At 44.9% G+C, this 16024-nt stretch overlaps 2 protein-coding genes across 2 annotated transcripts; one reads left to right on the top strand and one right to left on the bottom strand.

Moving 5' to 3' along the window:
* Nucleotides 1–483: 483 nt before the first annotated feature.
* LOC123150422 (uncharacterized) lies at nt 484–2294 on the top strand. Its single transcript, XM_044570276.1, has one exon. The coding sequence runs from the start codon at nt 781–783 to the stop codon at nt 2071–2073; it is 1293 nt and encodes a 430-aa protein (XP_044426211.1). The 5' UTR covers nt 484–780; the 3' UTR covers nt 2074–2294.
* Nucleotides 2295–6042: 3748 nt separating this feature from the next.
* On the bottom strand, nt 6043–11645 carry LOC123150421 (ERAD-associated E3 ubiquitin-protein ligase HRD1). Its single transcript, XM_044570275.1, has 8 exons — nt 11350–11645; nt 10588–11192; nt 9366–9542; nt 9133–9282; nt 8835–9040; nt 8568–8703; nt 7604–7790; nt 6043–6322 (listed from the first exon to the last, which is right to left on the bottom strand). Exons 2-8 carry the CDS (start codon nt 11118–11120, stop codon nt 6236–6238), a joined length of 1476 nt encoding a protein of 491 aa, XP_044426210.1. The 5' UTR covers nt 11121–11192; nt 11350–11645; the 3' UTR covers nt 6043–6235.
* Between the last annotated feature and the right edge of the window lie 4379 nt (nt 11646–16024).

Below are 16024 nucleotides of genomic sequence, written 5' to 3'. Positions count from 1 at the left end.
CTGTTCGGAAGCTCTAAGATGTTCGAGCTTAAGCTTTAAAATCGTAAAATATGCACCATCTTGGCGCGCTGGCGTAAGCAATGATGCGCCGTGGCTGGCAAGTGGCAACAGCATCTTTGCGGGAACATGGCCGCCCCTCTGTCTACCGTCTAGCCGGACTCGTAAAGTTAGCCCCTCAAGCATTCACCGACATGAGTATGTGTCTATTTTGTGTCCCTATTTATTCATGCACGCAGCTATGTCTTTTAATATATTTTTTATATTGTCTGATCATATGCATGTGATTATAGTCCGCAATGGGCCAAATTCTATGTGGCAATTGATCGGACACATCCGAGCACTTCTCATGTTGCCTCATTTTTTCGGGATATATTGCCTCATGTATGACTTAAATGTGAGGAGTGCTGGACAGCCGAAACATATAGAAAAGCTTTGAGGAGTTCGATTGGGTCAGTGATCAATTTGGAAAGTCCGGTTGTAGGTGTTCTAATAGACGAGATTTCTAAACCTCAGTTAACTGAGACTTAACGGAGTCTCATCGATGTTATATTTGTGCGATCTTGCGTGGACATCCGTTAATTTTTTTTTTCAAATATTCTTTTTCTTTTTTACTATGTTATTTTTGTTAAGTCTCACGAGATCTAGCCCCACCCTCTAATAAAATACTTCGCCTTTTCCCTCGGCGGAATGTCCGGGCGCGGCGCATGTACGCAAACTTTGTAGTACTAGTAGTACAACAATAATGGGGCTGTGGCCATCCTGTCGCGGGGAGAGATCGAGATGAGGGATCCGGAAGCGCCCTCGCTGGTGAGGCTGCCGGAGCACGTCGTGCTGGAGATCCTCGCGCGCGTGCCCGGCGTCGACGACCTCTTCCGCTGCGCGGCCGCGCGCAAGCGCTGGCGCGACCTCGTCACCGAGCCGTCCTTCCTGCGACGCCGCTGGCCGGAGGGCGCGTGCCACTGCTCCTCCCTCGTCGGCTTCCTCGGCCGGGAGCGGTGCCGCGGCGGGGCAGGGCCGCCGGGCTCCAGCTTCGTCCGCGCGCCGGGGTCGGTGCTCGGCCCCGGCCGTCCCCTGCTCGGCTCCTTCGTCCCGGGCGCCACCGGACTCCTCGACGACCGCGTCGTGCCGCTCGCCTCGCACCGCGGCGTGCTCCTCGTGCGCTTCGGCGCCGGCGCCGAGACGGAGACGGAAGCGGAGCCAGAGCTCGGCGTCGACCGCCTCGCCGTGTGCAACCTGCTCTCGGGCGCGTGCCACGTGCTCCCCCCGCTGCGCTGCGACTGGTTCTTCGACTACTTTGGCACGAGCGCCCACGCCGTCCTCACCGGCGCGGACTGTTGCCCCGACGAAGGCCAGCGGCAATCCCCGGACCCGGCTTCCTTCAAGGTGCTGGTCGTCGGCGTCAGCGACGACCGGCGGCACTACGTTCTCCGCACGTTCTCCTCCGGTGAGCCGAGCTGGAGCGCGCCCAGCGAGTGCTTCGACCCGGTAGAGCGCGGCATCTTCGGGCCGTTCAAGCGGCGCAGCGCCGTCGTGAGCCACGGGACGGCGCACTGGGTCCTCTGGGACCTGGTGAAGTTCCACGTCCTCGACGTGAACGCCGCCACTCGCCACGCCTCCTTGCAGGAGCTACAGACCCCGCCGCCGGCAGGCGACCTCCCCCTGTACGAGTCGCCGCATCTGAGCGTCGCGCCAAACAAGGCGGCGACTCTGTCGTCGCTTTGCCTGTCGAGCCAAGACCCCCAGGTGGAGATCTGGACGCGGCGGGACGGCGGCAAAGGGAGCAACGAGGGCTGCGGCGGAGACTGGAGCCGCGATAGGGTGGTCGAGATGACACCCGAGCAGAATCAGATCGTCGACAGGCCACGGTGCATGTGCACCGGGGACAGGAGCGGCACGGTGTTGATCACTGACCGGTGCCGGTGCATGTACATTTTACATCTCGAAAGTGGCGCCATGGAGGAGGTGACGGACCACCTCCGTGGCCTCCGTGACTACAAGACCGCCATGGCCGTCGAGATAGATTGGCCGGCCTTCTTCGTCTGTCGGCTTCTTGGTGGAAAGGCACATGTTTAATCTGGGGCGAGCATTTCTCTCTCATCGGCGTAAGCTGGCCGACCTGGCTGTATTAATTCGTGTTAATTATGTTCGAGATCGTAACAACCTTTGTGCAACCGGAACAAACCTCAACATATACTTCTGTATATGTTGTTCCCTCGCAAGCAAAAATAGCAAAGGTTTAAAATTGCATGCAGATGCATATGGATAAGAAGAGAAAATTAATGTCATCAAGACTACTCCCTCCGTTTCAAAATAGATTACTAAAGTTAGTGTAAACTTGGATCATCTATTTTGAAATGAAGGAAGTACTACTTTAAAAGCTTAAAGCTTACAAATGTTAACTCCTTAAACTGCAATCAATTAGTCTTTATGGTTGGGAGCTTAGGGCTCTTTCATAATTTTTTGGGCTACTTGCATTTGTGGCTCAGTTCAGCCTGGCTGAGTAAATACAAACTATAAACCATGTTAGACTACCCACAGTGAGAGTAATACTAATCACAATGGGAGTAACTTCAAGTCCAACTCAACAAATTTGTTTATGTGGCAATGAGTTAACGAAGAGAGAGGTAGTTCTAGTAATTTAGCTAGTTACTGTAACATCACATGTCCCAATGCAGTATGAGTCTATAACCTAATAAATGGGAGATCTCAATAAATGGAGCTTTGCATGACACCACACCTATGTTAGACCTCCTCCAATGCAAAGGTGCTTAGATGAGGTGCTAAGTATATTAAATGCCTTAGCAACTCAAGTCCCCAATGCAAAGGTGCTAAGCTTCATGCATTTAATTAGTTATAGACTCAAAATTGTTCTTCCACCTAGGTACACGTGCTTAGCACTGTTTCCTTCTGGGGTCACCATACTATTCTTTCTCCTCTTAACTAGCATGCCACGTCAGACTTTTTGCTTAGTTGGCAACCTTAGCACCTGTCCAAGGTGGAGCATTGGGAGGGGCCTTACTACCCACTATGAAGGTAGTAACATAATCTAGGGATATATGTATGTTACTAGTGTATGTTACTCATACATATCTAGATAAATAGATGATGTGGCAAGCAATAAATGAAGAAATGGAGGAAATTGGTAACATGGCTACTTACTAGTAGTATGAGTAATATCACACATATCAAGGCAAAATGAGTCTATAGCCTAATAAATGAAATGTTGTATGTTACCGCACATATGTTACTCCTCACTATAGAGGTAGTAACATAGACTAGTAACATGTGCATGTTACTAGTCTATGTTACTACCCATTGTGGCTAGTCTTATGTGTATGATTTTGTTGCTTGCATTGCATCATCGGGTCATTTGATCTATGTCGTTTGGCTGACAACAGTTGGGGATTACGGTTGTGAAGGTGCAAACATGGCATGTATGGCCTAATATCAGGGCCACTCCTTCTCACCAGTGTTGACCTTGTCGTACATTACAGTTCAGGGATAGTATCAAATTAACATTGTTTTAGTCCTGAATACTAAAAAAATGACAGTTTGTCTTAATTGCTAACAAAGGCGATACAAATTAATATTCATAAGGCCCAATAGGGAAAGTTCATCAATGACGAACCAGGTAGAAATTCTTCGACCTTGTCTTGTTCTACCGTTGTTGCTTCTTCTTCTGGCACTGCTTTTTCTTCTTCTTCTTCTTCTTCAGATCCTTATGTTACCTTTGTTGGCCCACGTTATCTCAGTCCACTTAAATTTTTGCTCTTCCGAGCTCATTGTCATGGGCCTCCACGCCATGATCGGAGTCATCAACATCATCGATCGTCATATTTTTCTCCTCCGGCACAAACTCATCATAACCCCATTCTAAGATCCAGATATAGTGAATGCAACATGCAATAACAAGTCTAACTTGGATGGAGAAAGGGTGAAATGTCTTCTGATCCAGGATCTTAAATCTATTATTCAAAACATCATGTGCCCTCTTAATTGTAACTCTTAAGGTTCGAGTATCTGAGGTTGAACAATTCGACGGCAGTACTAGAATAGTTTCGAGAAGAGAACTCGCTCAGATGGTATTTGATTTTTCCTGAAGGGTGGAAGAACACAAAACCAACATGCATCAGCATCACCTAGGTAAAACTTACCATCAGAGATACTTATCCCATCAGGTCAGGACATGTTGCCAGCAAGAATGTTAGCATTGTAGGTTGATCCTTCCTATCCGGTTAACACATATGTGAACTTCAGATCGAAATCGACACCTGCGAGCACATTTTGGCTTGTGTAGTGCTTTCCACCCATGTATACTGCAGCATGTGACCTCGACACTCTAGCAGTCACATGAGTATCATCTATTGCGTCAATACAATCATGTGATGGCATGAAAAAACATTTATGCCTCGCTCAAAACAATACAAGCATGTCATGTAATGACTGCTCACCTTGAAATATGCATATCATCTATGGCTCGTGAGAATCTTGAAAGGAGTTTGCCTAGTTGGTGCCTTGATCATTGCTCCTCTGAGCTCTCCAATCGCGTATCAGACTTGCTTAAAATATCTAAAAGTTGTCTACTGATATCCTGAAATTGTTGTGAAATAGTTTGAACCTCTAGTTATGACCCACTACGGGAAGGAACAATGCTACTTGCACTTTCACGAAGGTGTGGATGCTATCTTGTAACAATTCCCCTCCCTAAACGTGGCCATAAGCAAGGTGCTCTTCCCATTAGAAGCATGTTCACAACCTTTACATCATTGTTGTTGTTGACTGGACATCCTCTCCATGTCCAGGGCTAACACTGGACCATAAGGATCACATGTTTTTTTTATCACAATGAACCGCTCTATTGTGGACCTACATGACCCATGCCTGAATCGAAGTTGTGTTATTGCCTAAATTACCAGCCATGCGTTCATCCTAGTGAAAATTATGTTACGGTAAATAATGACAAAATTGCTCATACACCCTACCTTACGATCTAATGGTGGGGGTGGTTGTATGCAACCTATCACCATTGGAGCCAACGAACCATTGATGCCAGGGACGAGACATAGACAGAGACTAAGGAGATAGTCCCTCACGGAGGGAAGGCACGGGTCCTGGTACCAAAGGTATAAGTTGTCGTCGCAGCCACAACAACTTTCGCAGATAAGGAGGCTCATGTTTTATTTTGAGCAACATATAAAAAAGGCAAAGACACAATTCTATTCTATAATGGCACATTGAAGTATCTTCTCGCTTCATCCAAAACATAGATGTATTCCCTTGTCCAAAAATAACTATCACTCAAATAGATATATGTAGATGGATTTTAGTGCTGGATATAGTATATGAACCTAAGCAATAGCCAGAACCCTAGAAATTTGAGGGAGATCCCAAATTAGGAGTACGACCACAATTGCACAGACTATAACCGGTTCCCAATAGCACATTAGCTAGTCCAAACACATGAATTAGATCAACAGGAGCAACAATGAGTCATTTCTAAACCTACGAGCAACACGGTAAGTAGATCGCGCCACTGAACAAAGTATAGCACCAGATCCACCAGAGGCACCACAGATACTAGGAGGAGCTCACCTAGGAGGTTGTAGCCAAGGCAGTAGCACAGCCTCTCGCCGTTGTCCCTACACGGCGAGGAAGAAGCTGCAGCACCGAGGGCCACCATCACAGCCACCTCCAGGTGCAGCCTCCTTGTGTCTAGCCTCACGGCCACCGGATCCTACGCGTCCGGAATAACAGCCACTGGATCCAGACTCGCCGACACTGGATCCGGTGACTCACCGCCGACTAGGAGCCAGAAAAACAGAACTTTTTTTGTGAAGGGGAGCGCCACAAGCCGAGGTAAGGTGGAAGGAAGCGTGTCAGCAGGGTGGAGGGAGTGCAGAGAGTGAGAGTGCAGCTGCGTGGCTAGGAGTAGTGGAGTGCAGGTTGAATACAAAAAGAGTCAATGACGTTTTTGCAAGGACATTTTTGCCAAAATATCATTCCGACTGATATTTTGGGGCGGGGGAGTATAAACCAAGCAAATTACCAGACAAAACAAACGATCATCTGATGTTCATAACCGAGCCTACCAACATCAACAAGCATCACGTCAGAGTTCCGCCTCATATATTGCACAATCTCCATCTATGTCGTTTGTTTATGCTAAGTATTGCACAACCTCCATGTGTAACATATGTTTATCCAGACCCCATCTTCGACTATTCAACTACTTAACTTATTTTCCGGCTTGCTCAGCGTTCTCATTGCTAGTTGGCGATGCGGTGGCCCCTTGCTGCATCATTTGCAATTGGATTTGCAACACCTGGAACAAGTGGCATATGCATTACGTGACAATAGACGGCCTTAACGAGAAAATAACTATCACACGGCATCATCTTATTCCCGGCAATCATGCCAAATCATCAGTTACTTCATCTCATTGGTCGCTGCTAGTTACCAGACAAACATTTATATCTTGAGCAATGGCAGCCATGAAAAAGACTATCCTTGGAAGCTGATGAACTATGTTTACTGTCTACGATCATTCTAGTTTCCCATCCAGAATGTTATGACATATATACTTGAATGCTGCATACTGTTCTTTAAGAATCAAGTGTTTGTCAAGATAGTAATGAAACTGAGTACTCCCTCTGTTCACTTTTATAAGACCTTGAAGACATTTCAGACAATATGCAAAACAGCCTATTTTGAGTTGTCTGAAACGACTTACAAAAGTGAACGGAGGGAGTAACTAAAATAGCAGGAGAAACGAACTTATTGGCATGGCTGTCAACTCTCACAACATTGTACGCACAGTTACAAGTTACAACTGCTAGTGACCTATATAAATGTGTAAGTGAGCAATAAACATAAGATCGGGATTATATCCGGTGCACATCATCAATTAGATGCAATCGTGCAAACCACTTTGGCTTCAATATTAAATCATATTAGAAGTCACCAAACAAATGTCAAGGTTGTGTATTAATGTAATATACCCCCTCTCTAAAGAAATATATAAGAGTGTTTTGATTGCTAAAGTAGTGATCCAAACGCTCTTATATTTGTTTACGTAGGGAGTAACATGTAAAATTTCAAATTCAATTCAGTTTGTATTGAGGTTCTAAAAGAAAATGGAAAAATAACAAAAGAAAAGTAAAAAAATCTCCTTTATGTCTTTCTTAGCTAATGTGGAGTTTTTTCTGGAAATTTTGAGGGGTACAATACTCGATATAGTGTACCGTCACAAAACTAACTTTTTTCACCTTCATTTGAGTGTTAAATATATTTGAGGAACATTTGAACCTCAATACAAGGAGGTTTTCTCCACACACACACAAAAAAAAAACAATGTCAGGGGCATATAGAGTGCAATAAATTCACTTATGTGTGAAATCATGCAAACTCTCGCATGAGTAGTTGGATGCTAGTTGCATGGTCTAGATTCATTAGTTAATCGTAGATGTCATCCCTCATTAAAAAAAATAGTATATGTGTTATTCAGAAAGTTATCTATCTGGTTATTACAGCCTTTTCATACACAATCGCCAGTAATCTACAAATACCATGGTTAAGCAGATTGCATTAGGAAGAAAGGTCTTACCTCTATCTGGCTCCTTATAGCCTTTTCATATGCCTTCTGTAGTGAATTTCCAGGGTCCCCGCTACCAGTTGTTGAACTAACTGGACCACGTGAATAAGAAGGCTGAGGTTCTAATGGATGGCTGGTGGAAGTACTTGCTTCTCCTGGTTGTGAAGTACTTGGTGTAGCGTGCAGAGGTCCTGAGTTCCTGATGATTGATAAAGGGCACTTCAATTCATCGGCATGAAAAAGTACTCCCTCCGTCCCAAAATAAGTGTCGTGGACTTAGTACATACGGAGTATTTGACAAAGTAAATACCGTTGTTTCAATAGTCCATCAGTGCAATAGTGAAACTGACATAGACAGTGACTAACCCAATCTCAGGTAGCTAAGTATGAAGAAAGTTGATCACATGCAGTACTAACTTGCTGTACAAAAGGTCAAAACCCAGAAGGCCAGAACTGAATAAAAGCATGTTAACTTTAATCTAATGCAATAACAATTAAGTTATAATGTGTTCCCACTTAGAAGGCAATGTTAGTGTTTTCCCACGCCATGCATTCATCTCATTTTTTGCTGTTGTGCACTCTTTGGGTCAACCACTTCAATGAGACGACCACAGTGCAGAAACATAAAAATGGCACAACCAAATGCAAAGGATTAGTGGCAAAAAGAAAATTGCTCCAAAGTGCGTATACTTATCACGGAAAAAAAGAACAAGTTCTACCAATTGTTATCCACTATATTAAACCACCATCAACATGGCACAGGCAAATTAAAAAATTATTAACTAAACTGGCAAAGTTTGCAGATATATTCCAAGTCAAAAGTGTCATAGCTTGCAACTGAGAGATCTAAGAACTATGGAAGTTGCAAATGTAATCTATGGGGAAAAAAGAGCCATCATTTATTATCATAACTTAATGGATCGCTAGCATAATCATAAAGAGCGTTTAAAGTGTAACCTATTCCAGAAAAACATACCTATTCAAAGTGTTCACTGGAGGATAAGCAAATGATCTCCCATATAAAGAAGCAGCTGAAGCAGCAGCCTCAAGTTTTGCTTGACGCATGTTCACGTTCTCAGTTGGTGCTCCTCCTGAACTTGGAGTACCGGTGCCTGCACCGATTTTCCTTACATTGAATTAGGATTGACATGCAAAACTGGTTGCATAATGTACTACTGACTGATAAAAATGGCTAGATGGTAAAGTACGATTCAAAAACTCAGACCAATGAAGAGAATCTCACCAGGCTGAACTCCAGGTTGAGCTCCATGCTGCTGTGCTGATGCTGCACGTCCATTATCTGGGGGGATAATTGGAGCTCTACATGTTGGGCAAGTATGTTGGCGCTGTAGCCATGACCTCAAACAATGTACATGGAACAAGTGCCCACAAAGCAGCTTCTTTGCTGTGGTCATCTCTTCACGGCAAATAATACATGTGACATCACCCCTGAATATATAAAGAATCTAAATCATAAACAAGTTCAATTGTTGAATCAGTCAATCAACCAAAACAGTACCAATGAAACTAAATGTACTCACGCATCAAGCTCATCTGGTGTGGCATCTGGAAAGCGTTCATTCATGTTGGAAGTCACCTTTCTGTAGCGTATATAATCTGAAATGCGAATTCTGAAGTTGCGGAAGGTCTCATACAGCTCACGAATCAAGTGCAATGGGACACCATAGTTCCTGATATCAAAATAACAGATCAGCCTTAGAAGTTCAAACTACAATATCCTAAGGGGAAAAGAACATTTTATAAAAGAACTTACAGGAAGATCGCTATGAAGAATAGCATATATAAAGACAAGTGCACAAGGTCACTGATAAGCTCCAAATAAAATGTATACACTGCTTTATTCTCCCATTGACCTTCCGCTAGCATGTCGCTGACATAGAATACATACTTCACGAATGTCGACACTGTCGATGTTGCCAGTATCATATACCTAAAACATGAGTCGCACATGTGTGAGCTACTATGAATCTCAATATCTAGAAATAATACATCAGTAATCATCTGCAGAGATCAAGAATAATAGAATTATAACCTGAAGTAAATAACGCAAGACTAATCATCAGCTCAATCTAGGAGCTTTCTCGGGGTATAACTCAATATGGTAGTTACCTTGCCTGAAAGGCATGTCCCGTGCTTTAAAAAGCAATAATCAACAAAAAAATTCCATAACTGGTGAGATTCACCGCAGTTTAGACAACTGATCAAATGATTTGCACTGCTTTCACTTAAATGTATTGCTTAAACTTAGAAGAATAATTCAACAAGTTCCTGGACTTGGATTTTGACAAATGACAATCATAACATACAAGAAAAACTATTCATGGTCTAGTAGATGCGCCAAATGAAATGATTAACTGTTGAGTACAATAGCGTTAGCCCTGATGCAGAAGTTGCTAGATAAAATCGATGGCAAACATTACTTAAGAATGAGTAACAAGTAACATGTCATCCTACTAGTGCGTCTTCAAGCATATATATAACAAGAAATTCTGATGTTTATATGTGATGTGCTGCATGTTTATTGAAAAATATCCACTTCACATTCACACACGTTACATTAATGGGTGTGTCTAGGGCACATCTAGATGTGCTCTAGTTATTGCACATCTAAGTGAGTGAATCAAGCATAAAGAGAAAAAGAAAAAAGAGAAAAAAAATATTCACACGAATCTCAATGTAAGATCAATGACATATGACTTAGATGTGTAATACTTATGGCACATCTAGATGTGCTTTAGCAGAACTGTACATTAATCTGTCATATCATGAAAGAGGGGCTTTCCAGGAACAGTTCGCATTTTTCACAAACTTCCACCCTTAGGTATATAACCAAAGCATGCCCTCCATATTTGAGATCAAACAGTTGATGCTTTTTTTTTCAATTTGGTCAGACAGATACTATTTGAAAGGTCGTGTGGCATAATAAGGATGCTACTATATTGCAAGCAAGTAAAGGATGATTTACGAAAACTTACTCAAAAGAAAAGAAGATGGCCACAGATGCCTCCCGCTTCTGTATCAGTGAGCCCAGCGAGTTCGCCAGGAAGAGGCAGTCGACGACAAGAAGGAATAGCATGAAGGACACGATCCTTATGTGCGACAGCATTGGCACGGAGGGTGTGGTCTCAATGTACTCGACCCTCTTCTGCGCAAGCCAGTGCAGAGCCTTGACGAGGAGCAGGGCGGCGACCATGGCGAGGAAAGAGACGGAGAAATCCTGGCGGAAGATGGTGACCGCGAAGAGGATCTCCACGACCTCACGCCACGACTGCTCGTTGAGCCGCTCGACCTCGGCCTCCCGGAGCGTCCCCAGGAAGACGCGCTTCACGAGCTGCCAGGCGACGCACATGGCGACGAGGCCCGTGTTGAGGAGCAGCACGAAGCATATCTTGGACGTGGAGAGGTAGACCATGGCCGGGTAGAACTGCTCCCTGCTGCTGAACGCATAGTACACCGACGTTATCGTCGCCAGCAGGCTGAACACCGCGTACGTCTGCAACCGGATCATCTCGGCCGCCGCCCTCGGCGAATCCCCTCGCGAATTCCGCCGGAAACCCTACGCGCGCCACCAGCGGATCACCTGGAGCAGAAAGCGAACATCAGAGGCCCGATCCGCAAAAGTTTCCTCTCGAATTTTGCGCAGATTGGGAGGTGGATCGAAGAGACGCGGGGCGCGAATCCATGCCCTAGGCGAGCAGGCTGCGTCGGAGTGCAGTAGTGTGCTCGTGGTGGCTTACCGATGCGAGGCTGGGGGGCGGTGCCGGAGTGGAATCTCGTCCCGGGATGCGGCGGCGCCCCTATCCGGATTTCGTACCCTTGTGATTGGTTGGATTAGGAGAAACTCTAGGCTGTGGGAGGGGAGATAGCATCAAGGTATTCCACCTGCGAGGACCATGTGAGTGAATTGAATTGGGTGTGGGGAGGAAGAGGGGGCGGGTTCGCTCGGAGAGAAGGGGGGTCTGCACGCCGGCTGCGAGGGAGGTGCGCCGGTGGACATGCGTCGTCGTGCCAGCACGGCGGTGGCGTGTCGCTGGCCAATGGGCCGCATCCACGTGTAGAAAAGACGTGGCATCTTCGGTCTTGTTTTTCTTTTTAATTTCTTTTTTCGTTTTTGAGGGGTTCAATCTTCGGTCACTAGGGACGGGCAGACGCTCCCAAGGGAAGAACCTCTATATTTGCCCAATTAATGTAGCAGAGTAAATTAGCGGCATGTGGCTAAAGGAGAAAATCAAGTATTTCCCACTTTGAATATTTGGCTTCTCAAAATTGCCAACGTTAAGGCCCCGTTAGGGAATAATCCGCTCCACGCTCCACTCCGGGAGCTGAGGGAGCTGTAGTACGAAATCTGAGAGCGAGCAAACCGCCGCTTCGTAGATTCTAGGAGCTGGTGAATTCTCGAACGGGGCTTAAGAGTTGCATGAATTCCTTAAATCAAGGCTCGTCAAAATGAAAAATCTGAAGTTTAGGGCTTAATAACCGCTACAACATCCTAATCATCTGCTAGAACATCTAGGTAATTGGCTGAAACGTAAGAATACCTTGATTGCCTTGGTGATTGGAGACGAACGTGACGACCCTTGCCTGCTTGGAGTAGACATGGTGAAAGACCGCTGCAATCATTCGCGAAGTAGATCTGATTGCCCTGGTCATCGGAGACGAAGGTGACAAACCTTGCCTGCTTGGAGGAGAGCAGACATGGTGAAGGATCACTGCAACCATCTGAGAAGTAGATCTGTAGATGGCATTAGGAAGTCATCGGCATAGCCTTGCGGTGGCCGGCGATGGTGGTTTGTCTTCTGATCTCCTTTTACACTCTTTGTAGGATCGACATTTGAGAATAGATGGACTTAATCAATACGCGCGTATATGCGCGTGCCCAAAGGGGCGGGTTGAGTGGCGCTGGCGCGTGGGTAGGTGTGGCAAATGACGATGGCGGTTAGGTATGCACGTGTGTATGTGCGCGCCCAAGAGGCGGGTTGAGTGGCGCTGGAGTGTGGGGTAGGTAGGACAACTGGCTATGGGGGTGATGGGGGTCGGGTACGTGCGTGTGTGTGCGCCCAAGGGGCGGGTTGAGTGGCGCTTGAGCATGGGGTAGGTAGGACAAATGGCGACGGGGTCAGATACACGCGTGTGTGCGTGCCCAAGGGATGGGTTGGGTGGCGCCGGCGCGTGGGTAGGTGGGGCAATTGGTGATGGCAGTCAAGTACACGTGTATGCGTGCCCAAGGGGCGGTTTTGCATGGCGTTGGCGCGCGGGTAAGTTGGGCAAGTGGCAATGGCGGTCAGGGACATGCGTGTGTGCGTGCCCAAGGGGCACATTGAGTGGCACTGGCGCGTGGATATGTGGGGCAAGTGGCAATGACGGTTAGGCAGAGCGAGCAGGCAACAGTCGAGTGGTGCGAGCAGTCAACAACCGGGTGGGCAGCACAAACATTTACTGAAGACGATGAAAAAAATGTGAAGGGAAGGGGTAGTGACAAAAAGATTCGTATTTTTTGTAAGTTTAGCATTTTTGTAGCCGGACAATCTTAGATATCTAAAATTGGTCTTTTTCAAATACCTCTGAAAAACAACCCGGTAATAAAGGGGCAAATGGGTTGGGTGGCAATTTAGCTAATCCATATTTGAAGTGACAATTTTGAGAAGCCACAAATTCAAAGTGGCAAATATTTGACTTTCTCCTAAATAAACCCATCCGAGATAACATATTAATTTTCAAAATGAAATATATGTTTGAGTTCACATTTTTTTATTTCGTTTCCAAAGTGTAGAATCACTGACCCTAGATAATAGATTATTTTCCAAAAAGAAATATAATTTTAATTCACATTTCTAGTTTGTTTCTAAAATTGCGTAGAATCACGATTACCACCCATAAATGAAGGTTGTACAATGTGACATATGACGCCCATTAATCAAGAAAATAGTCCTACCTAGATCAAGAAGTGACAACTTGGTTTCGAGTGTTGTCCCTGGTTGTTGCATCACCCCAGAATGTTGCAAATATTAAGACTTGTGTGTATGTTTTCTTATTTGCTGTTGAACGTGACATATCTTGTATTGCTATCCTATCTTCTCTAGTCTTGTATAACTGACTTCTAGAAATATGATAGGAATAGTTTCCTTGTCACGCAAGACATCATGTGTATATATTGTAACCTACTCCATGGAATACAATGAGTTGCATCTCTACATGGTATCAGTTTACCCTACGATTATCATCGCTTCCGCCCTGCGCCGGCGCTGCTGCCGCATCTTCATGTAGCCGCCGCCGCGCCACCTCCACCCTAGGCCGCCGCCGCATCTCTGATACGTCTTCAATGTATCTATAATTTTTTGATTGCTCCATGCTATTATATTATCTATTTTGGATGTCAATGAGCTTTATTTTACACTTTTATATCATTTTTGGGACTAACATACTAATCGGAGGCCCAACCCAAATTGTTGTTTTTTTGCCTATTTTAGGGTTTCGAAGAAAAGGAATATCAAACGGAGTCCAAACGGAATGAAACCTTTGGGAACATGATTTTCTCAACGAATGTGATCTAGGATACTTGGAGTGTGCGTCAAGAAACAACGGAGGAAGCCACGAGGCAGGGGGTGCGACGACCCCCTGGGCGCGCCCTCCACCCTCGTGGGCCCTCTATTGCTCCACCGACGTACTTCTTCCTCTTATATATATCCACGTACCCTCCAAACATCCAGGAGCACCACAAAAACCTAATTCCACCGCCGCAACCTTATGTACCCGAGAGATCCCCATCTTGGGGCCTTTTCCGGAGCTCCGCCGGAGGGGGCATCGATCACGGAGGGCCTCTACATCAACTACATGGCCTCTCCGGTGATGTGTGAGTAGTTTATTTCAGACCTACGGGTCCATAGTTATTAGCTAGATTGAATCTTCTCTCTCTTTGGATCTCAATACAAAGTTCTCCTCGATTTTCTTGGAGATCTATTCGATGTAATCTTCTTTTGCGGTGTGTTTGTCAAGATCCGATGAATTGTGGGTTTATGATCCAGATTATCTATGAACAATATTTGATTCTCCTCTGAATTCTTTTATATATGATTGGTTTATCTTTGCAAGTCTCTCCGAATTATCGGTTTGGTTTTGCCTACTAGATTGATATTTCTTGCAATGGGAGAAGTGCTTAGCTTTGGGTTCAATCTTGCGGTGCTCGATCCCAGTCCTAGTGACAGAAAGGGAACCGACACGTATTCTATTGTTGCCATCGAGGATAAAAAGATGGGGTTTATATCATATTGCATGAGTTTATCCCTCTACATCATGTCATCTTACTTAAAGCATTACTCTGTTCTTATGAACTTAATACTCTAGATGCATGCTGGATAGCGGTCGATGTGTGGAGTAATAGTAGTAGATGCAGAATCGTTTCGGTTTACTTGCCTCGGACATGATGCCTATATACATGATCATACCTAGATATTCTCATAACTATGCTCAATTCTACCAATTGCTCGACAGTAATTCGTTCACCCACCGTAATACTTATGCTCTTGAGAGAAGCCACTAGTAAAACCTATGCCCCCCGGGTCTATCTTTTATCATATTAATCTTCCAATACTTAGTTATTTCTATTGCCGTTTATTTTACTTTGCATCTTTATTTATCTTTATCATAAAAATACCAAATAATTATCTTATCATATCTATCAGATCTCACTCTCGTAAGTGACCGTGAAGGGATTAACAACCCTTTATCGCGTTGGTTGCGAGGTTCTTATTTGTTTGTGTAGGTGCGTGGGACTTGAGCGTGATCTCCTACTGGATTGATACCTTGGTTCTCAAAAACCGAGGGAAATACTTACACTACTTTACTACATCACCCTTTCCTCTTCAAGGGAAAACCAACGCGGTGCTCAAGAGGTAGCAAGAAGGATTTCTGGCGCCGTTGCCGGGGAGATTCGCGCCAAGTCAAGTCAAGATTTGACTCCCGACAATGAGACATTTCTGGTGCCGTTGCCAGGGAGTCTACGCACAAGTCAAGACATACCAAGTACCCATCACAAACTCTTATCCCTCGCATTATATTCTTTGCCATTTGCCTCTCGTCCTCTCCCCCACTTCACCCTTACTGTTTTATCCGCCTTTCTTATGTTCGTCTTTCCATTTGCTTTCATGTCCTACTTGGCTCGTTTGCTCGTTTGGTTGGAATAGTTGTTTATTTATTGCTAAACAGAGAACCTAAGATCTATGGATCCTCATCCGCTTGCTAATCTTTTTAAGAGATCCAATTATGATGAACCAATTGCTAGTGAGTTGTGTGCACTAGATTATCTTTATGAAGTTTTGCTTGAAATTCGTGAATCTGAAAATTGTGATAAAGTACTTTATGGAGTGATTCACGATGGATCTTTGAATAGAAAGCATGATTGCAATGATGATAGTA

The sequence above is a fragment of the Triticum aestivum genome, chromosome 7A (genome assembly GCF_018294505.1).
Source record: "Triticum aestivum cultivar Chinese Spring chromosome 7A, IWGSC CS RefSeq v2.1, whole genome shotgun sequence".
Classification (NCBI taxonomy): domain Eukaryota; kingdom Viridiplantae; phylum Streptophyta; class Magnoliopsida; order Poales; family Poaceae; genus Triticum; species Triticum aestivum.
This window is presented reverse-complemented; position numbering and strand designations above follow the sequence as displayed.

What these genes read in the sequence shown, in the direction of transcription:
- LOC123150421 (XM_044570275.1), bottom strand. Translation starts at nt 11,120, where the DNA reads ATGATCCGGTTGCAGACGTACGCGGTGTTCAGCCTGCTGGCGACGATA. An exon ending in TTCTTCATAGCGATCTTCCT is followed by an intron (nt 9,283 to 9,365) that starts GTAAGTTCTTTT and finishes TTTTGATATCAG; the next exon opens with GAACTATGGTGTCCCATTGC. An exon ending in CCAGTGAACACTTTGAATAG is followed by an intron (nt 7,791 to 8,567) that starts GTATGTTTTTCT and finishes ATCAATCATCAG; the next exon opens with GAACTCAGGACCTCTGCACG.
- LOC123150422 (XM_044570276.1), top strand. Translation starts at nt 781, where the DNA reads ATGAGGGATCCGGAAGCGCCCTCGCTGGTGAGGCTGCCGGAGCACGTC.